Source organism: Argiope bruennichi, chromosome 8, assembly GCF_947563725.1.
Source record: "Argiope bruennichi chromosome 8, qqArgBrue1.1, whole genome shotgun sequence".
NCBI lineage: Eukaryota > Metazoa > Arthropoda > Arachnida > Araneae > Araneidae > Argiope > Argiope bruennichi.
This window is the reverse complement of record NC_079158.1, coordinates 67,593,534-67,618,552: the sequence shown is the minus strand read 5'-3', so window position 1 is coordinate 67,618,552 and position 25,019 is coordinate 67,593,534. Positions and strand designations below refer to the sequence as shown.

At 29.1% G+C, this 25,019-nt stretch overlaps 1 protein-coding gene across 10 annotated transcripts in view; it reads left to right on the top strand.

Moving 5' to 3' along the window:
• The window catches only part of LOC129980900 (potassium voltage-gated channel subfamily H member 2-like), a 369,894-nt gene that overhangs the window by 336,652 nt on the left and 8,223 nt on the right, over positions 1 to 25,019 (top strand). For 8 of the 10 annotated variants that reach the window (XM_056091370.1, XM_056091369.1, XM_056091364.1 and 5 more), the window contains 8 exons: positions 1,463 to 1,885; positions 8,506 to 8,899; positions 10,038 to 10,237; positions 11,350 to 11,602; positions 15,267 to 15,460; positions 18,507 to 18,582; positions 19,283 to 19,561; positions 22,412 to 22,474. In XM_056091370.1, coding sequence (XP_055947345.1) covers positions 1,463 to 1,885; positions 8,506 to 8,899; positions 10,038 to 10,237; positions 11,350 to 11,602; positions 15,267 to 15,460; positions 18,507 to 18,582; positions 19,283 to 19,561; positions 22,412 to 22,474 — 1,882 coding nt within the window. The remainder of the gene's footprint in view (positions 1 to 1,462; positions 1,886 to 8,505; positions 8,900 to 10,037; positions 10,238 to 11,349; positions 11,603 to 15,266; positions 15,461 to 18,506; positions 18,583 to 19,282; positions 19,562 to 22,411; positions 22,475 to 25,019) is intronic. The other 2 variants (XM_056091368.1, XM_056091367.1) reach the window with 1 other exon arrangement.

Sequence of the window (25,019 nt, the reverse complement as noted above, 5' to 3'; positions counted from 1 at the left end):
GATTCTTACCTTAAGCGTTCAACCGTGGCTCAAACTAGCTCAATGTTTACTTCTTACTATATCGATAAAATATATTTAATGGAACTAATTGCAATCATGGCAGCCGCAGCATTCACAATCACTTACACCACAGCAAAAATAAACCAGAAACCTCCTAAGAAGAAGGCGAAAGTTTGTCCAGCAGAAAGTTGCAACATTGAAAAGATACGCAGTTGGCTACCAAGAAAAAAGAAACGGAATAGAAGTGCATCTACGGAAGCAATTATTCCGAAAGAAAAAGATGGACCAGCTGAGAGTGCCATTACTAAAACGGTGTGTTATGTTTCCCAACATTTTGCATATAATAATAAGGAATCAGACCCACTAATATCTTTCGATTTTTTTATCGATTGAGATAAGAAATCCTAGTCGCATTGATTGACATAAATTTTATAGATGATGAATATCTGTATTTTTTTAAGCTATTTCTCTTATTTATGAATCGGCTGACAGTTTGCGTGATCATAATCATTTATGTGTAAAGTATTAAAGTTCAGATATATCATTACGTTTTATACATAAGATTTGTAAATCGATAATTCAAATGAAACGTTGAATATACTTGTACAAAAATTACCACTTTAAGATAATTACAAAATTAAGAGTTACAGTTAAGTATACGCATTGTGGTTGGTTTTCTATTTAAAGTTATTAACTTATAGATATTCAAATTAAAATTTTAAAACCTTCGATTACATGAAGATTTTTCAGATTCTTTCAAACGTCCAGGTAAATTCTAGTGAAAAATTTATCGTCAATTTAATTTAGATTGTGTGTAAATTCTTTCAAAATTTCAATATTTTGCAAAAATATACAAATTTATGTGGCAATCTATGTCGATTATATATATATATATATAATATGCATGTAAAAAAGTCGCATTAAAAATTATATGGTTATTTTTTTTACTTTCATAATTTAAACAATATAGATTAATTAATAGATATTTTGCTTTTACTGTATGCAGTATTTGCTAGATTTGGTAACCATTCAGTTCTCCGAGGATGGAAGTCCTTTTCAATACGCAGCTTAAATATCGGAGTAGTTTTTTCAATAATATTTCTAATTTACTTGCTAGTTTTTTGTATTGATTACAGTTAATAGTTATACAAATATTTCGCATATCCGAGTATTAACTTTTCTTTGTTCCATGTTGTTGTTGATTTCATACCTATTTCCAATGTTTACGAGTATTTTATGCTGTTAATTATTTTAACTGTACAAAGAGTTACGAGATTTGAGTATTTCTAGAATATATTCTTTTCATTTTGGTAAGCTATTGTTCAATAATTGCACCACTTTACAGGTTGGGGTATGCATATATTTCTGGTTAATTTTTTATGACATTTCAATCATTTCGATTTGCATTTGATTTATATAAAATCATACTGAAATAGAGATTGTTTTTTTCTCTCCCACACAGGTGCTGTCCCTGGGAGCTGACGTGCTGCCCGAGTACAAATTAAAGAAACCAACAGTCCACAAATGGACCATCCTCCACTACTCGCCCTTCAAGGCGGTTTGGGATTGGATCATCCTGCTGCTGGTCATGTACACGGCCATCTTCACGCCTTACGTGGCCGCCTTCCTTCTCAGCGAAGAGAAGGCGGACAAGCGCAACAAAAAGTACGGCGACGACCCCATAGTGGTGATCGACCTGCTAGTCGACGTCATGTTCATCATCGACATCATCATCAACTTCCGAACCACGTACGTCAACTCCAACGACGAAGTGATTAGCCACCCCGGCAAGATTGCCGTCCATTACCTCCGGGGATGGTTCATCATCGATGTCGTGGCAGCCATACCCTTCGACCTACTCTTCCTTGGATCGGAAACGGACGAGGTTTGAACATGATGCTTACTTCATTAATTTAGCTTACTGATATCCCTAAAAATATGCTTTATTCTGTTGGATTCGTTATCGACTTTATTAAAAATTCATTTTATCTTATTTTCAACATTATTAGGAAATATTACATTACTAAGCAAATTAGTGGAGAAAGCTATTTTAGATAATAAAAATTCGTATATCGCAACCATACGAATAAGAATTTAATGAATAGGACATTTTTTTAATTAAATGTAATTGATAGCTGATTCGAAACATTTTCAAAAAGGAAATTCAATATCATATAATATATTTGTTACTTATGAACCACTGTTAAATTAATTAGAATTGTTAGAATTTAATTGTAATTGTTTTCGTTCGTAAAATTTAATTCGGAATTTAAATTTGCTTTATTCTTTTTTCTCAATGTATTTTTTTTTTTCATTCATAGCTTGAAAAACGAAGCCTTCATTCTAACATAACTCTTTTCAATTTATACACATAAATTTCAATGTAAAATTATCAAAAAATACTTTTACTAAAGAAATTGTTATTTATCCTTTGCATATAATAAAACATTTAAATGTCTAATACTATACGAAAACGGTTCTTATATTGTTTTCTTTTATTTCACTCTTGTATTATAAGGTTCTAAGATTAAATATGAAAGAAATGTAAGGGAAAGAGATTTATCTTAGCAAAATTTTATGAAAAATATATAAGAGCTTTATACTAAGTAGATTTCGAAGGATTGCTGAGATTTAAAGAAAACATATATAAATAAGTGCGAATACAAGATAAAACTCATTTTTTCATGAGTATATTTTTTTTTCTATTCTCAGAGGAGTTTTTTTTTTCCCTCATATTTCATTCTTTCCCTTGAATCTATTTTTTACTCAAATTTTCGTATTTTAGATTTCAGACTTAGAAGCATGTTAGATATCAGTATATGCAATAAATCTTTAAATAGTAGTTTTTTTACCTTTGTAAGACATATTTTCTCTTTTTATATTATATACATATGATATTATATGGTTTCTACTATTAAAAATATCATATAAACTTTAAAGAAGCAACATATTTTCAAATACATCAATAAATTTCTATGAAAATTTAATGAAATCAAAAAATGAATTCAGGTGAAATGAATTTGAAATTTATTTTAAAATCAATTGAGCAGTAGTTAATCTGACATTATTTTGGTTTTCATACTTGCAATCATTTTTAAATTACCGGTCGAAAACCATAAATAAGATATATATTGCTTCATTTCTAAAAGCAAAAGATCATAAGACATTTTTAAGATAAATTAATCTGATTTAAATATCCTGAAGTATATCACTGTAAGTACAAAAAGATTTAAATCCCATATCGAACCTTCTTAGAAGCTAGAAATATCTAAATTTCTACATACAACGATTGATTATCAGCTCATAATTGATGTGTGAGTCTACATGTTGCTTCTTAAATGTCAATCAACTTTTTCTTACCATTTTATTATTTCTGCATATTTTACGTGCAATTTCACTTAATTCTTACTGCTAGGTCCTTTCATATCACACAAACGCTGCATTGGTCTGAAGAAGGCACAGGGTACGAATTTGTCGAATCATTTCCCTATTTGGTAGGTGGGGCAGTGATTTGACAGAATTACCTTATGTCCTCCGACGATCCTGCATGTACGCCCTATTTTAAAAACCTTCAGACCCAGTAGAAGCTTCGTTATTTTCTTTAGATAAAAATTTTGAAATTTAAACAGCGTTTCAAATAAAATTACATTTTATACTCCTCGTTTCTGCTTCCGCAGCTACCTACACCACGTGCGTGCCTCTTTTCTTTTTCTTTCTGTCGTTGCATCTAGTTCTTGCATGGCATGGCATGGTATGATTTGCATGGAAATATTTTAATATGAACGGTTTTTATGATAATAATATTAAGAACATTCAGCTGATGCTTTTGCTTTTTATATATATTTGTGCTAAAAAAGAATATGAACGAAAGAACTTAACAGTTTTAAAATACAATATATTATATTAGCTGGTTTAAACTGGTCAAAGTTTAATTTAATAAAGTAAATTAAGAAACTACTATATTCGAAACATGCAATACGAATTAAATGTTTAGACAATGATCAAATTTACAAAAACATAGTTTTTAATAAATTTTAATCACCTTTTATCACTGTTTCATTGTTACGGGCTATCCATTTAAAATATTTATAGCAATAACAAAAATTCAGGTGTGTCCATTACAAGTTAGTGCAAAAACTATTACATTATTTCCGAAGTTTAGACAAAAAATTAAGTCACAGCAAAGCCAACCAAAATAAACACAATCTAAATTATAATAGTATTTCTATATTTTTCAATGAGCGAATAAATACGAATTGCCATCGAAGAAACAAAATATTTTACTGTTGGGGCTCTATTTCATACCACAAAAACTTTATAAATTCGTTTATAGATCAGTATTATCTACAATTGCCATACTGTTGCAATATGTGACTTCTTGAAAATCTTGATTGTTTTAAGAAGTGAGTGGTAACCTAGTAACTTCATTTTTGCACCACATTTTAGTATTGTTTGCAATGTGAAATGAAGCATTGTTTGTTAAAACTTTTCATGAATGACCACTTAGTAACAATTTATACAAGTAAATGGTAGCAGGTTATCCTTCAAATCCTCAGAATAACCTTATAATAATTGATAAGTAATTATCGTACAGACAAATGCAGGAAATCTATTAAGTTATTTTTTAATTTATTGCATCATTTTTAACAGTCAGTCTATGTTTTATTGAATGGATTTGAACATTCTCAGCGCGTCAAAGATTACTTTTAAAAGAAATCAATTTTGAAATTTGATAAAAACGCAATTAAGATCTTAGGTTATATTCAAGAATAATTTTGTTGATTCTCTGAATTATTTTAATACTATATTTTCTCAATATCTCCCTCATAAACATGAAAGGAATTTAATGATATAGTAATTGCAGCATCTTCAATTTCAGGAAAAAAAATTTAGCTGCATTATTGAACTTCTAAATTTTCTACTCTATTGACTTTCCACTTCAGTCAATATTTATAATATTATGAAGTCTGAAATTTTATTGCCATTTTAAAGACGACATGTGTCAAACAAAAAGATATTGTACATAATAATTAAATTACTATTCTGCGTTATTAAAAATATTTAAATAATGACATTATGTTTGGCTTTTCAGTTAAAATTAGTAATTCATAAGAACTCCGAACATTTTAAGAGTAGGACATCCATGCTAAGACAAATCATACACAGATGCATATAGACAGAAATTTCAAATGTGACTGCTGAAAAAATATCATTAATCTAAAGGAAAATGGGCAATCAAGCAATTCCAGCCATTTTATTTCAGTCTTTACCATAACGAATAGAGTGTATGAAACTGCCCAACTAAGCTAAGATGACTAACATAAATTTAGAGTACATTTAAGACAATTAATCAAAATAAAATAAGTAAGAATATAGAAAGATCTTTAGACATACTTGTGCATCGAAATTTTTATAAAACTTGGTCTTTTATAATTAATACCATAATAATTGTTCATTGTTAAGCTTTTTTGAAAAAGTATTACTTATTTTAACACACACAAGCAACTGCTTAAACTTACGTCGATTCCGATTTGGTAGTTTCTTTTCCAGTTTTATCTGGATATATTGCGCATTTTATTTATTTTTTTAAAGATGATATAATTGAATGAAGATGAATGAAGAAAAATGAAGTTTCGAAAGAAAAAGATTCTATGTTTTTATAATAACTATATTTGCTTCAAGCTTCCTTTAAATGAGTATCTCTTGTTATATTATCTACATTTTATAATTTCATAATTTTCAACGTGTTATTTGCTTATGCTGAAAATTCCTATTTTTCAATTATTTAAGGCAACTTCATTGTTCGACGACCTCCCAAAATAATTGCTTAAACCTTACCTATGAGTATTAATGTCATTTTTTTTTTAAAAAAGATATGTTGCACTCAATGTATGTTTACTCGATGTTGCTGAGAATGCGAAATTGTGTTTGAAATATGAATAGCCTTGAATGTGTTTCCAGATTAGTCGTTAAACCATATTTTTGTTCAGTGACTTTCTTAGAATCTACCACACCATAATGTACATTGCAGATGTAAATTTTATAAAATTTCAAGTATCTTAGTTCATTAGTAATGTCCAACTAAGTATTTATTTTCATCAATATTATAAAGGCTATTATTTAAAATTAAAACATCTTTCATGTATATATAGCAAATATTAATAAGGAAGGTAATAGTGTTCATATAAACATTATAAATAGATAGATTATAAATAGTAAGACAAAAACTATAGACTAATTAAGCCTTAAATGAATGTCATTAAAGAGATATCATATCGTATCATGCAATAAGAAATTATATAGAAAAATATCGTTCGAAACATTTTATCAAAATTAGTTTTCCATGAAACTATCGATTAACTACACAAAGTCTGCTCTAATGTTTAAAGACATCAAAACTAATAGGATATTCGAAACAACAATATTAAGGTATCCTTGATCCTCCTAATAGATATAAAAAAATATTGCAAATTATTCTTAATAAAAATATCTGTTAAAGTTTTAGAGAAAATGTTTAATTTTTTTTTCATTTGTGAAGTCAAATAATTAGCAGTTACTGAATTTTCAAATGATAAAATTGTGTCGAGTTTTTGGTCTTTAGATGAAAATATAAATAGAAATTCTAAACTTTTATGTATCAAGAAAAAGAAAGATCCTAATTATTAAAGTACACTTTTTATATTTAATACAGTCACTATGTATTGCCCCCCAAAGCAAAACAAAACGACTGCTTCTTTCAAAATGTTAAAATCCTGATATTTTATTTTTTTTATATTGCCTGAAACCATTTTCTTTTTCCGAAAAGAAAAATTATTTTATGCTGTTTCCATAATGGTTTAAATGTTCCTTTCTGCATGTTCATAACACATTTCCCCCCTCTCTTTGCATCTTTTATATTTCCAACTGTTATCCCTGCATGCCACTATTTTCATGTTCCTTGTATGTATATGTATGATCTCTGTGCGTTGCGATGTTGTACCAAAGAGGCTCGTGGCCAAGTGGCGTGGAGGCTGTCACGAAGAGCAAGTCGCAGTGTGTTGTTCTTTACCCCAGAGTCAGTGGATACTACCAAACGTATAGCGCCTAACACCACTCGCAATGGGGGTTTCAAATTAAATTAAATCAAAGGGTGTCGAGAAATAGCAAAAACTATATAAGTTAGTTCATTCACGACTACTGAAGTCAGATGTACTAGTGTGAAACCCATTTTACTCATTTTCAAATATTAATACGTCTTCAGTGTTATAGATGAATTGAATGCATAATTAAACTTAGTCGGTGAACAGAAATAAGACAACAAATGAATGCAGGTTTATTTGTAAATAAATTAACGTTCTCATATTAGCAAAATCAGAAATTTAGTATTTAGAAATGTTGGATATGTTTCTTGACCAATAGTTTCATTTGATGTCTTTTCTGACCATCGGCTAAGTCCTTTCTTATAAGGACCTTGTAATTTAAACCTCAAGGCTCCGACTGATTCACAAGAATGTTTAATAAATTTTTTTGTAAAATTTTAATTAAACAAATAGGTTCTGTTTACACATCTAATCTTTTTTAAAGAAGAAAACTGACAAAATCTTTACTTCAACCGAATTTTGAACAATATTATGGTTTCAGGTATATAAAATAAGCCAAAATATTAGCAATCGCTATCATCATTATTTTTTTTTTGTATGTATGTAGCAAGAACATAATTCAACAACTGGAATCAACATTACATTTTTATGTCATTTATTTGGAATATAGCCAGTACCTCTTGAGTTTTAAGCACTATTTTTTTATCGAGGAATAATGTTTTCAATGTTTCCATAGTTCCAATTGAGAAAATTTAATATAACTTGTAAGTAAAAAAGAATTTTAAAGTCATAATTCAAAATTTATAAAAATTGTATTTTTATATTTCGGTATCTAATTTACATGTAACTTTCTAAACTTTTGCCAAAATCGATAGTTATTTCAATTGAGAGCGGCTAAGACTACATTAATTTCAGCTTTTTGTATAAGCAAACTATGCAGGCAAATCAATGAACATTGGTGAATACAATAACAGTAGAACAAAGAAAAAAAAGATTATTTTTGGATGCTGTTTTAAACATCTTGAAACTTTCAGCCAATTATGATAGTTCGTTGTAACTTCAAAAACACCGATCTTTTTTTTAAGTAATTGAAATTTAGTTTTTCAAAATTTTAAAGATTATTGCCTTAAAATTCCTGTTCATTAGGAATTTCGTATGAATGAATCGAAACTCGTTAGCCGTTAAATTTTACTCATTACTCTCACAAAATGATATCAATTAAGTTAGTCACTGGGGACATCGTCCATTGGTGACCAAGTAAGTAATGTGGTGTGTGAAAATGCTAGGTAATATACCAATTTTCCTTGAGAAAAGGCACTTATTTAGTCTAAACATTCAGCTCGGAGCCTCGGGGCTTAGAAAGAGATGGGTCCATCCCCTGTACCCCTCTCTACCAGAATTACTGTCAGTTTGTAACTTCCTACAGACGACGACGTTGATCGGTCTCTTGAAGACCGCTCGCCTCCTGCGGCTGGTGAGGGTCGCCCGCAAAATCGACCGCTACTCGGAGTATGGGGCCGCAGTGCTCTTGCTTCTCGTGGCTGCTTTCGCGCTCATTGCTCATTGGTTGGCTTGCATCTGGTACGCTATCGGCAACGCCGAGCGACCTTTCCTACAGAACAAGATTGGCTGGTTGGACCACTTGGCGAAGGACACTGAACAGCCGTATAACAACAGCCACGGAGGGCCCTCCATCAAGTCCAAGTATGTGACGGCCCTCTATTTCACGTTTACCAGCCTTACTAGTGTGGGATTCGGAAATGTGGCTCCGAACACCAACATGGAGAAAGTGTTCGCCATCATAGTGATGCTTGTGGGATGTGAGTACCATTCCGATTGATTACTGCTTAAATTAGATTGAATATGCTGACTTTATTTGAAAACGATCCAGTAGTAGATAAGCAATTAAATATAACGCAATGGTAACAATAGCAACACTAGCAATCAATTTTCTCATAGCCGCAGTAATCTGTAATCTAATAAATCCTTTCCAGTACCAATGACAAAGCAAACAGTAAAATGTTAAATGAGGTCAATTCATATAATGTTTTAATCAAGTAACAAACGTAATTGCCCATGTACTCCAATATTTAACCAAATATTGTTAAGCTGTCTATTATCAAATCATGTTCTTTTTCTCCCAAGGCTTTCAAAATTAAATCAATTTGTTGCATTTGGCGTGTATCGCATAAGCATGAGTTGACTACATTTGGAGATAGAATTCGAATGAAGCTTTTGAAGTATTTCATATTTAATTAGGAAGATGAAAACTTCAGAATTAACTTTTGAGAGCATACAATTTTTTAATTTTTCGTACATCCTTAACTAGAGAACTTTTCAAATTATTTATATTTCAGAGTATTATTATTTAGTTTCTGCTCAAATGCTCATAAAAGTAAGAGAGCTTTGAAAATAAAAATCAATCTAATATTATTCTAACTCAAACAAACTTCCTATTAGTAATATACGTGAGTTTACATTCATATTCATCGATACCAATTATTTAAAAAAAATGAATAAAAATATTTTATCAAATCTGACAGAAGTCTGACATGTATATTGATTCTTGCAACTCTTCATTCATTTTGCCAACTGTCATAAATAAGAATTTAATATCGAGTTTCTTTGTTTATAAATTAGATATTTGTAGATGAGAAACTAAAATATTTTTATATTTTCTGATCGATACCTTAATAACATTGCATCCCGTTTCCTACATTATTGTTTAAATAAACAAAGATTATTCAAAATCTATGATAAAGTAACTAGAGTAAATGAAGGTGCTTTTGTCCCTTCTTTGATCTGTTGATGAAATTTTGAAATGAAGCTGAGCAATATGTGGCAGTTCTTTACTGTAAAGATTAACAAAGAAATATGTCTTAAAAATTTGACTTCCATTCAAGAAATTTTTCCAATTATAACATTCTTCCTAATTAAGGTTTCTATTTCCTCCTGCAGCTCTCATGTACGCTAGCATCTTTGGTAACGTATCGGCCATCATCCAGAGGTTGTATTCGGGCACGGCACGGTACCACACCCAATTATTAAGGGTAAAAGAATTCATCCGCTTCCATCAGATACCGAACCCTTTACGACAGCGGCTGGAAGAATATTTCCAGCATGCTTGGACGTATACGAACGGAATAGATATGAATATGGTAAGAGAAACAAACTTTTCTTTACTGTCCACTTTGCATAATTTCTACTTCTTCATATTCTCATGTGCAGTAGTATCAAGTAACTATACAGCAAATTAAGGTAAATTATATATGGGAAAGGATAAATTATTTCTTTTATGTAAATAGCTGTCAATGCATCGAAATACAATGAAAAAATATGAAGAAAGGCAACATGAACCATCTGCATAGAAGAATCTTTTAAAAAGTAATCTTAAAATTAAACCTTATAAATATTTGGAAAATATTAGCAACATTAAGACAAATTTCTCTTTACACATAAAAGCAGTAATCTAAGAGGTTTTTTTAAAGAAATCATTGACATTTCCTTTAAAAATAATTGATCCTCCCATCTATAAGAATAATTTATCTTTTGATTTCAATCCATCGAGTTTGTGTTCAAAATGAACGGCTTATTGAACTAATGTACTTAAAATATCGTTCGAACATGAAAAACAAGTCCCCTTAATGTGGTTATAGAACTATGAATAATTTCAACTTTGTAATAGCCTATCCAACAGTATAAAAATTGAGGCTCTGTTTCGAAGTTTCAGAGTTAAAGCCAATCACAAAATTACATGTATTCTTTTTTTTTTTTTTTTTTTTTTTTTTTTTTTTTATAAACATGGTTATCATGAGTCTTGACATTATCGATAAAAGCATTTTCTCTAAACGGCTAATAGATGTCGCGTGACGAAAAGTAGTGCATCTTGACGAGCATTGAACGAAACAAAGAGAGTTGAAATACAATAAATTCCAGTCTTAGCAACCACATGTATCATGCAAAATTTGATTTCATTTGTAATATGCATTATACCTATTGGTTTAATGAGTATCATTTTACATGCTTTTAATTCTTGAAGTGCGTAAACGTATCTAAACTATTATTCATAGTATTTTTTTTAAAAAAACGATTCTCGATGCTCTTAATTTATATTGAAATATAAATTCAAATGCTACTCTTAAACTAAAAACCTGATAATGGATACTTTATTGTTACTAAGATATTTAAGAAGTAAGCTGGATTTCTTAAAGCATATTCTTCATTTCTTAAAACAATGTAGTGCTTGAAATAATCGAATTTTTTTTCAAAGGTATTGAAGGGTTTTCCGGACTGTTTGCAAGCGGACATATGCCTACATCTCAACCGGAACTTGCTCAATAATTGCTCCGCTTTCAAAGGGGCCAGCCCTGGATGCCTTCGAGCTCTCTCCTTGAAGTTCAAAACTACACACGCACCCCCCGGTGATACGCTGGTCCACCGGGGGGATGTTCTAACAGCACTTTACTTCATTTCCAGGGGATCTATAGAGATCTTAAAAGATGACGTCATGATGGCCATCTTAGGTAAGCAAAGCTTCCAGTGTTCATGCCTAATAAATATTCAGGAAAAAGAACTGAAATATTTGAAAATTTAAATTAAAATCCTTATATTATGAATATATATTTTGTTTCAATAAAATATCCATCTGATGTGTTGCATATTTCTTCTTTTTTTAAAATTTTATGTTAAATTACTTATTTTGATCAACTATATTCTTCCCTCGTAAGCAAAAAATGAACTCCTATTATTAAATATCGTGTAGCTTAACAGAAATTCAAAAAAAAAAATCATCAAGCAATGCTTTTTTTGTTTTTACATTTTTTCTAAACTCGGCAAATGAATTATTCTAACCATTTTCTAGATACATTTGTCAAAGCATTTGTAAAGCATTCTAGATACATTTGTAAAGCATTCTAGAATGTTTACTATTTGTCGTTTGTATCGATGAAATGTACACTTTTTTTTTTTTCTAAATATACATAAATCGTTCGAATGAATATATAATATATTGTAAACGATTTGCCATATGCGTCATTTTTATTAGATAATAAGAAATCTGACATAGATTCAACTATAGTAGATTCAGTTTCTGTTACAGCCTTTTTGGAGTACTATTGAATTAAATAAAAATTCAGCATAAATTATTTTGTCCAAATATTTATTTGTTTATTGGCAAATTGGAATGTACAAAGATTATTATATTAAATAGACCATAAACTATGAAATGGTCATTTCTGAATAGAACTCAAAGTTTTTATATTATTGCAAAAATCCTTTCTTTTCCAATTAATTTACAAATTTTATAATCGCATAAACTTGCCTCAACCTCTAAATATCACACAATGTATACTACTCACATTCATATCGAAAGCAATAAAACGAGAAAAGTTAGCACAAACACTGTAAACGAATAATATAAACTTGCCAATATATTGCGCCAAAAAAATATGACATATTAAGAATCTTTAAAACATTTTCAAATCAAGAACTCAAAAATTTTTAATTTAATTCTTCAAAAATATTATAGTAAAAGTAATTGCTTTAAAGAAAGAATAGCAATTCTTCATCACAAAAAACTAAATCATAAAAATTATTTTAATTTACCAAATAGTATTTGTCAATTCATATTTTTCAATCAAAAAGCAGCTTAAATTTTCTATAAGATTTAGAATTTTTTCCATTCCAAAAGAAATTGGTTCTATTATTGGTTTTAATGGGTCTGCCTTAATAACTGGGTCCAATTTCCATTTTCGTCGGCAAAAAAATAATAAATAAAGCACAATAACTTAATTTGTAATCAGATTTTATTTTCACCCATTTAGCGCGATGCTTAAGATTTTTAATACACTTAAAAGGCCCCCTTTTCAACGGTAAAAAAGTATCGCGATTCGAAAAAAAAAAAAAAAATAATACCAAATCTCTTTCTGGCAATAAATATGTAGAATCCAATCATTGAGCTCGATTCTTCACAGGCTTGGTTGAAAAATATACAAATACAAATAGGCAACATTTAAGCATAATCAGTATCCAAAATGTTCCTGGTTTATTTATAAAAGCTTTACATTGTCTATTTCTGCTTTAGAAAACACCTATTAACAAACTAGTTTAAAAGTAAAATTATTCCATAAAGAATTAATCACAATACCAAACTTTCATCAATTTTATTTCAATCTCTAAAAAGATATTAAAGCGAGACGGAAATGAATCAACGTAACACCGAGCGTAACACTAGAACCCTATATTTTATGAGCTATTATTATCTAGTCTGGAAAAGATGTACTTAAGTCAACCTTATATTATGCAACCGAATCCCTTCATCATTTTCGCCCTTATCTCTGGGTGGCGTGACAAGTGACGAAGATTGGAGCTATAACTCTTTTCTCCTCAAGTTCGATATTTCAGGATAGGTGACTTTCAGAGCTTCAATTTTAGAAGAGCACTATCGATAAGCATCAGATGTTTGGAAATAGAAAATGCTGAACGGTAGCGAGAGTGAAAGGGGGGTGGCAGGTGCTTAAAATATTTGATGCACTCTTCAAAATATATATTTAAATAATAAGGGATCGATATAACTAAAGAAGGAATAATCTCAAGTAAATATTTATAAGTGCAAGACGAACATATTTATAAATTTGCTTCGTACCATTTAAAATAGCATTTGTTTGTTTCTCGAAAGGCTTCCCTAACAACAAATAAAAATTAATTTCTAAATGTGAAGATAGATTTCTAATAAAATTAGAAATAGATTTCGAATTATTTGTAAGAAAAATAATAAGTGAATATGATGTTAAAATATCAAAAACTGTTAAGCAAATATGTTAATATAAAATTCGAATTTTTTTCGCTCTCATTTTTTGTGAAAATTTACAGCACGTTGTAGGTTTAATATTTTTAAAAAATCGGAGTAAGGATGAAAAACTTTATCCATCTCTTTTAATAGTATCTCATGAATATTTTAAGAGTATGCGCTTCTTGTAATTACCTTAACTGTTTTCGAAAATTTTTGGGAATATTTTTGTGAAAAGATAAAATATTGGTTTAGAACATGATGATTATAAATAATCATGGAATTTAAACTCACTGTATTTCAGATAATATTGCAATTATGAAAATAAAGAGTTCTTCATAAAAAAAATGAAAATATTACAGGATTATTTTTTAAATGGTACGAAATTTTTATATACTTTCAATTATACTAATGGTCAAAAGTTCTATATACTTTGTTTGAAAGTTCCATATGCTTTCGTTTTTAACTCTTATCTATATCGTATTATATTTCACTAAAAGATGTTGATTCAACCTACTGTCTACGCTCATAAAAGCGTTGATAATATGATTCTGAAGCTCATTGAACGCATCTGTATTTGGTGGCACATGCATAATGTGGAATGTAACCTCAAATGACGGAATCTCCAGTCATAGCATTTGGAAACTTTCAAAACCATCTAAAATGGGTTCAGATATCAGAACCACGTCAGAAAATTCAAGTGTTTTTTTATATAACAAACCTTTTCTCTCCTTTTACTGTTCAACTCGAGAGTGCTCCTACGCTTTATTAGAGTGCTTCTGTGGAAAGATAAAACGATGTAAATAAAACGTAAAATAAATGTAAATTAAAGTTTACTTCGTTTCCACTAAATTAACACCGAAAAGTTAATTAAATTTTAAGACTACAACCGAGTTAGCAACAGCAACAACAGTTGTTGTTGCTGTTGCTTTGTAATTACTCTATATGTATAAATATTTTTAATAAAAACTTAAAATGACAAAGAAAAAAAGTAGTATGACAAAATGGCAAAAAAAGAAAAAATATTGATATTTTATTCTAGAAGAACAAATAATTTTTTATAAATATGGTACAGTATATATTAAAAAATAAAATTAATGAATATTTTAAAGAAATAGAAAATACTTAGATAAAAAAACATTTTTACAAGCTAAAACTTTCTCATTTATCAAATGTTGCAAATGAATGGAAACTGCAAAGTTAATTTTTAAAAAAAAACAATATCATTTTATATGTGAATATCGCAAAACTAAAAGACATTACTTTGTTCACTTTTTCCTTGGAATTGCTGATGATATTGTATTTTAATCTAATGTCAATCATTTCTTTTCCCTCCAAAATTCTTAAAGTCTAAAAGAAGCCATTACCATATCATAAATTAATTGATTTTTCTTTTCCAGGCAAAGACGACATCTTCGGCGAAAATCCGTGCAGCTATAGTACTGTTGGAAAGTCCAGCTGCAACGTCCGTGCCTTGACGTACTGTGATTTACACAAGATTAATCGCGAAGACCTACTGGATGTACTTGACATGTATCCAGAATTCTGGGAATCGTTCTCTTCGAACTTAGAAATTACATTCAACCTTAGAGATGTAAGCATTGTGGACGAAGTAATACAGTTATTAAATCTGAGGTGAAATAAGAAAGTAAAGTGCTGAAATCCAGTGGATTAAAAATATGGAAAAATGTTTCCCTTTTTCAACCAAATTTTTGTTTTAATTAACATATATGAAGTCTATCATTTCCTGGATTCCATATCCGCTCACTTTTTATCATAGCATCATTTTGACCTAAATTATTTTCATTAATCACCGAAAGGGATGAAAGCATGGACACTATGAAACTGCAGAATCCTCGACATTTTTAGGGATTAAATATACAGTACACATCGAGTATCCGGTTCGTGACTATCTGGCCTAGTTTTCTTTTATCATAATTAAATAAGGAAGGCAAAGTGTTCCTTTGGCAAAATTGCAAGGCATTGGAAGTGGGCATATGCTACGAGCTAAAATGCAGAAGCAGTCATCTATAAGGAATTTTTGAAAAATTAAAAACTGAAAATTTTGACTCTTATTTTAGGATTACCTTTTCATATCTGTGTCATCATTTATCAGTAAAAAATAAAATCAGTTTGAGTCAATTTTCTTATGAATTAGATCAACTATTAATGTTAATGTTTTTAATTTAACTACTAATTTAAGTTAATCACTACAGAATGTATGCTGAAATGAGAACAGTTTATATCCTTTAACCTACTTTTTCTCTAATAAATTCTTGAAACGTACAGTGCTCTGTATATAAACTACCTGCACCGAGCCTTCTATTTTAACACGACACGTTACCGGTAACTGCATCTATGATTCACCAGGCCGTGGCTGCATATGCATCTCCGAGGCTTGAGATAAATGGTGGGCTTAGTACTCAATAAGAAGCGAGAAAATATGTATTATAATCATGAATATTGATATAAAAATTTTGTATTCTGATATTGGTGCGCAAAGAAATGAGTTCAAAGAACTCCGGCCTATTCGGCTTTTTTGTTATCCGGCTTGCCCTGCGCCACATATTTCACATTCTGTGTAATATTTCAATTCATGAAAAATTTAATATATCCTTTTTTAAAGTTTCAATCTTTAGGACAATAATTGGGGGGGAAAGCATGCTTCGTTTCATATAAAGAAATAATTTCTTAAAGAATACTATTTGTAATTTTTTGAACAGTACTAATAAAAGCGCATTCATTCTGTTGTATGAAAAGTATTATTGTTGTATTTTGAAAGAAAAATTTTGCCATCATATTGTTGTTGTTGTTTATAAGGGCACTTGCCATGGACAAGCTCGCTGACTAAGTCAGTGATTTTAAGCCAAGGGAGCGTCTCTTGTTTTAGTAGCGCCAACTAGGGCCAAGAGTACGTCTTAGCTACTCACGCATTACATTCGCTTGTACAACCCCTTTTTATAGGGGGGCACATTCACACTTCTCACAGATAGAACAGGAAGAACAACCATGCCCGAATCGGGACTCGAACCCAGGACGCCCAGGTCACGGGGAAGACGCGCTACCCCTATGCCAGGACACCGGCTTGCCGTCATATAAATAATACTATTAGTACCAATGACGTTAGAAGTGACATTATAAATGTTTTTCTTTTCCAAAAATTTTTTCTGGTCTTACACTTTGAAAGAAAGAATAACTAATGATAAACAAAAATTAATTAAAAATATTATACTAGAACGTTTTCTTCGTATGGAATATGAAAACAGCATTCTAGCATGTATATTTATTTTAAATATGCTCTTTCGTAATGTTTTTATTGCTCAACCGCAATTGGATAAATTTTTTGTATGAGAGAAAAAAGAACCACAAAATAATATAAATAAGAATATTTATTTCATTTTTTAATTAAAACTCATTAAAAATTGCTAATTAATTATTATTTCTTGTTAAAACTTGCTGATACCAAAAATGTAACTCAAAATATGACAAAAATATAATTCTTATTAATAATAACTAACTATTGTATTTAACTAATTATTGAATTGTTCAAAATTAATTAAAAGAGATGAAATGTATGTTATTTAGAAAGGAGTTGCGGCATAATTTACTACAGATTACAGCTAACCAGCTATTATAATGCACAATGACAGTGGATGATTTTCACTATGCAGCCTTTTATCACAGAGGCAATTTTCTAAATTTGAACTTAAAAAAATATGTAGCTGACATTTTTTTATTAAAATAATTTATTCCCTCATTGTGAAAATATCTAAACTCGGAAAGGAAAGTTAATTGACTGGGCGATATAACTTTTTACCTACAATATACACTACTACCTTGGAAAAAAGAGACATCGGTTTTTAAACGCATGTGACAAGCTTTCAAGAATGACTTCAAACAACAAGAAGATTTAGTATGTGAATAGTGCTTATCCGTGCATACTTTCCTTGCATCTATCAAACAGAAAACTAAAATTATTAACTCAGAAAATGATGTAATTCGTCATATAGAAATCATATAGATGGTGACTGGAAAACTTTTCATGGCAGATTGAAGATCACGCAAGGAAAGCTTTTAAATTTGACAATACAATCATTCCTCTATTGATTACCTCTTATAAAATATATTGCCTAATGCAAAATCCAACGTTCAAAATCTGTTAACTTGATGTTTAAATATTACTTGGAATGAAAGATTTATTACATAAATAATTGTCATCATGAAAAAAATGGGGAAAAAAATTAGTTACGTCTCACAGCATTCGAAATTAGGAGCACTAATATTATTTTCAATTCATTATTGTCATATTATGTAGATTTTCTTTGAATTTACTTTCAGTGGGAGGGAATTATCAAGGTAACAATTAATGATGCACCTTAATTAGTTGCTGAATAAATAATTATAACAGTTATGCATCAAAGCTACTTTAAAGAAAAGTTGATAAAGTATTTCTCAAAGCAATATTATTATGACACAACGGACCAAGCAACATTTGTATGTATTCCTGAGAGAAAATGTCTTCTTGAGTAGATGAAATTTTAAAACGAAATAAATGTTATTTTGTATTCAAATTTTTAGTCAATTTTCAATTTTTTTTCTGCAATGACAAGATACTTACATTTTGTTATTTCTATTTACAGACTGAACAAGCAGGGGTAGATCCTGAACTTTTTAGACACAAACAAGTGTACAAAGAGCCGGATTCCATTGATGAATGTAAGTAAATAAACTTAAAAGTACATACCAATACCATATTGCCATACAAATTTTATTATTAACCAGAATATTTATAGAAGATAAAACAGAAATAAATATGTACAGAATTTACAAACATATAAAAAATGATAATAAAATGAAACCGTTTATTGCGGTTTTTCTACTTTGAAATAGGATAGAAATATTATCTGGAGTAATAATAGGCAAAAATATATGAATAAAAGAAAACATGCGAGTTCTGTGGTTATTCCTCTTATTAGCATAACATAGTGGATGAAGACACAGTTAAAAAAAATCTAATATAAAATAATTTGGTCAATGGTTGCAAAGAAAATATCTATTAGAAAAATATTTATGGATGCACATAGTAAACGTGAAGAAACTGTGGTGCTTTTTTTTTCTCCTTTGATCCTTGTGAGTGTTTATTTCTACCGGTGAGATTTCAAATAATTGCAGTTAATGAATATTTTAATGAGTTAACGAATATGCAGTTAATGAATGAATATTTACATATAAAAGATGAAAACCGGGTTAGAACAAAACTAAGGTTAGTAACTACTTTAATAACAAACTAATGGATTTGAATAACATTCTTACAGGTCGCAGCAAACCATTTTAGTTTATTGTATTGAAAAATTTGAATAGAATTAATGACCTATGACCATTTAGGTGTAACAATATTTTTTTTCTTTTATTTCAGGTGATGGTGGTAGCCGTACGAACTCCCTCCTGACGCCCATACTACCACCGGAAGAGGCTCGTACCACAGCTTACCAGTACCCAAGAGCTAGAAGACGAAGAAGAAGACCCAGACCACCTTCCAGCGATGAAGGAACAGGGTTCAGCGATGAGGAGGACCGCAGATATAGCGGTATGGGAATCCTCGAATTCTCTCCAACAAAAGCGGGACAGGATGTTACTCCCGCAAACCTCAATTTTGGCCAACGGCAAAGGTCTGGCACTTTGCATTCGATAGCAGGTAAATATTCTCATAATCAGAATTCTCTCTCTGCTTTTAGCACAATCGTGTCCGTAATTTTCATTTGAATATCTGTAGTCTCGTAGAAGAATTTTTAGTAGTTATTCTCTAAATATTAAATTATTTATAAATAATTGAGTTTATTTTATTTCCAGAAACAAGAAAATTGATTTCATATTAAGTACCTCAACGCATTCACGAGCAGTTTTAATATGTGGGTACAATTAGTCATGTAATATTTTTATCTTTTGGGTTAATGTAACTTTTCTTTCGAAATATTCATAGAACAATATCCTAGTAGATGCGGCAATTAAAAAACACATTTTTGAGGATTTTTTTATTGATAGATATAGACGTTATTTGTGTTTATAGCACAGTTTAAATACATATATGCAAATGACACTTGTAACCGTACTGTCCGTGAATGTGCAAATTTAATAATAAATTCTAAATCATCTTAATTTTTGTAAAGTAAGTTGTGATTTTTATTAATGATAGACCCCTATATAATGGTCCACTGATGATACTTTCAAAATGAATCATAAATCATAATATTTCTTCGTCATTAAAATGTTTGTAAGAAAAGCACACATATTATTCTAAAATATGAACGAAAGATTCTTCAGCTATATTTGTAGAAACGTATTGCAGAATAGATAGAGAGGTTAACTTTAGCAGCTATTAGTACCTCTCCAAGCACTTTTATCCTGAAAAACAAAACAGTTTTTTAAGTATAGCATTGATCAACTTCTTGTTTCAAATATTAATTACAATTTCAATGAACTGAGAAATTGTATCGTGTTTAGATCTTTTACTACATTGCAAACGATGATAATTTGAAATTGTATTTCTTTATAGTCAAAAAATTATTATGCAAAGAATTTAGTATCCTCCAAACTACATAATCCTGTAGCAAAGCCTATAAAATAGTTTTTCTAAAAAATATATCAATAATCTATAAACTGAATGTACAACATACTTAAAGTATACTTTTGAAGAATGATTTTTAAGGATATACATTACCAATGATTATTTCAAATATAGTGCGAATTAACTCTGAAATTATTTAGTAATAATATTCTTTTTTATATTCAATTTATCTTGTTTTTTATTATTTTATTACTTATTATTTTATTTAAGTTTATGATTTCTAAGCATTTATTTATTTCATTATAGCAGAATTATCCATGAATTGGGCAGATTTTGTCATGTTGTTTGATACAGATAATTAATTGGTTCCTGTTCTAAATTTTACTATATATAATAGATGCTCCATAGCTCTATTTTGACAACGTTATTTGTAATTCATTTTTGTTTTCGGTCATCATGTTTGGCAGGTTTTAAGGGGGTATGTAGTTTTTTTTAATTATTTTTAATATAACTTTTATGTTTTAGTTCTTTTCTTGTTGTTATTTGTTTTATTTTATTTCGGGTATAGAATGCATAATGATACATCTCTCTGAAAATAAAACATCAGAAGTACGAACCCTAATCATCATTTAATGATATTTGGATTTCTAAATTCATTTCCTATCTTAAATCAATAAAAATGTAATTTACGATACAAATATTATAACAATTAAGAATTAATAATCATTAATTGAGTATTATTTAATTTTATGTTGTAATTAGATTTCTTTAAGACAAGTCTTTAAAACAAAAGGTTTATAACAAATGTAACAGAAATTCCTTGTTGCGCTTTTACGAGCTTCTTGGTCCTGCTTTAAAATCTAATCACCCATCGCTGCAAAAAAAAAAAAAAGAATAGCATCATCAGTACTAAAACTGAAATTTTTGTAATGAAATTGTAGATTTAGTTTAAATTTAGATTTACTGTTATGATAAGTATTAATTTGGTGGAATGAATTGATGAAATAAATCTATATGGAACAACATAAGACTTTCCAAAATAAATATATTATGTTAATAATCTCTTTGTGGATATTATAGTTATATTAGAAAATAGATTATGGAGTTGAATAGACTCTATAAAACAAGTAACTAAAGTGTTAATGATTAGCAAACTTTTATTTGCAAATTAATTAGAAATATTTTTCTACAGAAACTTGACATTTTCAAAAAATTTATTTTAGGTCAGTGTAGGTTCCTGAAGGGCAATATAGACTGAAATAATTCTAAGAAATTCTATTCTCCAAAAATCATTTTTCAAGCAATTTATTATTTGTATTGTAAACAATTTTATTTCACTAATGAAGATTAAATTACAAAAAGGTTTAAAAGGCATCTGGGAAAAATTTTGATTCACAAATTGAGTAAAATTAATCCTAAATACATTCATTAAATATGATTTTAAGTTATAAAAAGAAATATAAATTGAAAAATAAATATTTATATAAATTTGTAAACTTTCAAATGTGTTGCTGGAAAATTTTTAAATTTAAGACTATGCTTTAAAATGTTGCGTGAGATCGAAAAGAAAATGAATTTAAAAAATTTAACTAGCATCTAAATTTAATTTCCTAATTTAAAATTATGAAATTATAACTTAGAAACATGGGCTAAAGTAAAGTCTTGTTTATATGTTGTCTTCCCAACAGATCAAATGTACATAATTTTTTTCAGAATTATTTAAATTTTTATCTGCTTTTACACTTAAAATATTAATTTAAACTTTCTATTTCATTCTTTAAAATTATCTACTTGGAGCCAAGTAGATAAACTCATTTAATCACACCAATTAATTGCAAATCCGTAAAAAATTATCCTTCCTCCTGAAGAATCAAAATTAACGTTAAAACGCCGTGATTTCATCACTTCCACAGAATTAAACTTCGTTTAAGACTGTTTTCCAGAGAAATGTCTGATTGATTTAGTTTATCGTTCCTTCAGGACTGCTCCAAGACCTGAAACGAAGTTTCACGGACGCGAAGGTGGCAAAGCCTGAAGTCTGCGGTAGGTTTTGCTTGCTATTTCATGGTTGGTGTTCGTATCGACGTATGCTGCTGCAAGTCGCATGACTCTGCTGTTGTCGCATGCCTTTTCTATACAGTTCGGAGCTGTGAAAGAACTCTATCGATGTGTGCTTTCTGTAATTTCTGGTCTGGTGCTTTGTTGTTGCTGCTCTTCAATTAGAAATTTCTCTCTGCGTTTTCACTGTAGCTAGCTGTCTGTGTTCAGTGCGTTGTCTGTAGATTTCTATATTGCTAAGTGTTGACTTTTGGGAATGTTTGTTTAATATGTTATATACATGGGCATATCAAAATATTGATGTCTTTTTATTAATTTGTAGACAAATATAAAATACTTAGTTTTTTTAACTTTCCTTTTATCAAACAAATTTAACATGACACTTTTTTTCTAAATTGTAACTGTTTAACTTACGTTATTAAGTGAAAATCACGATTTCCATTTGTATAGTAATATGAATTCATTAACATGCAAAATATATGCTTCGATCAAGTATTGTTTTGACATTTATTGATCACTTAGAAATATATATTTCATTACACTTAATTGGATTCATACTTTCGCTCCTTATACTTGCAAATTAGTATTTGAAAAATTCTAAACATCTGCAAAAAATCAGAATCTGCACTATTGACCTATTTAAAAACAGGCAAATAATTTAAGATTATTTGTTGAATATACAAATATTCATACACAATAAAGATTTTTTCTTTATAAGAAATTATTAAAAAAATCAAATTCATAAATATTCCACTTTAATTCCATTCGAATAGCTAACTTCTAATAATGGAAATATGGAAATATTTCCTGTAGGAAAAATGTTTTAACAGATAAAAAGAATTATATTTTATATTATTTGAATCAATAAATACATTCTAAAAATAATTATTGTATCCTAGATTTTATATAGTTTTATTAGTCACATTTAATAAAATATTCTTGGTGTTCTGGCTTTTAAACGAAAAAGTTTTACTTTCATGCGACTAAAACTGGCCATATCATGAAAAACGAATTTCATTATTTTAGCCACCAATCAACAATCAAATCAAGGGAGAGTCATTTATTGATTAGTACGTTTACTTCGTGAAATTGTCGAAATGGTCTAAAATGATGACATTTAAATCTATATAACTAAATCAGTTTTTGTCTAAAAAAAAGCTTTTTTGTTAAAAGTATTAGTGCGTAAAAAAATGTTTTACTAAATAATAATAATTTTAATAATAAGACTGAGACAAATTCTATAAAAATACAGAATTCGTAATTTTTTGACATATTTGATTAAAACATGCCAATAAATGATTATTTATGGCATTTAAATTATTTTCCAATTGGAAATCTCTATTACTTTAGTAGTCAGTTGACCATGATCACCATGATTAGAGTTTATATATATACACACACAACATAATAGTTAAGTACACATATACGTATAATGTGGTATATGTATGCATATACAACACAATACTATGTTGTATATATATGATACATTATACTCAAATTTGATGTATGTATTGCATTTTATCGCATGTTCTAAATATGCTATAAGTGTTGCTTTATTTTCTAACTTGCTTGATTGTGATATGTAGTTGTATGTTTAAACTATCAATGTGAACTATAATGCTTCCAAATGTGTGGTTTCTTTTAGTAACAATAATTTATCGTATTTTAGAATAGTATGTTTAAACAATATATAAAAACTGTTGGTGTTTGTGTAGCAATGTAAAAACTTTTGCTGTTGTTTTTTCAACTCAGATTCGTAACTTCTTTCTCGATTGTAGTTATTTTCTTTTAAATATGATGAATGCTTCCTTTATATAGAAGCATTCCGGTTACTACAAATCGGTTTTCTCTCTTTTATTCAACTTGTGTTCATTCACTAGTGCTGAAAGTAAACGTTATTTTTTTTTCTTAGCAACATTTTTTATCATGCATTCCCATTTTTGCTTCGAAATATTCTCTAGAAGTCAGAGATCATTTTAGAAAAAGGATTTAATTATATTTAATTCAGAAATACTTGTAGTATAACTCGAAATTATTGGAAGAACGTCAATCTAAATAATAATTTTTTACTAATAAAATTATGGGATGAAAATGTAGTATTCGAATATAAAATTGATTTAAGATGAACGCAAAATGGAAAAATATCTTTCTCTTTCATGTACATTGAAAAAAAGTATTTAGATTTCAAGGAAAGGTTTCAAAAAAAATCTTCGTAAAATTTTAACGCTCCTACACTTGAAAATTTTTAGATGTATTGTCGTTTTGTTGCTTTTAGAAAAAAAAACGGTACAAGAAACATCTATCTTATCACTAGGATAAGAACGCAAAGCAAAATGATAAAAACTAACTGGGGGAATGAGTCTTTCCTCCGTTCATTTCATTCAATGATCCAGTTTTATCGTATAATTTCATTGCATACAAGTTAAATTAATAATTTCTTTCTTAAAATCAAATACCTGTTATTGATTGAGTACTTTTTTTTAATTTTTCGACCTTTACTATAACATAAATTTTCGAGCAAAATAACAGA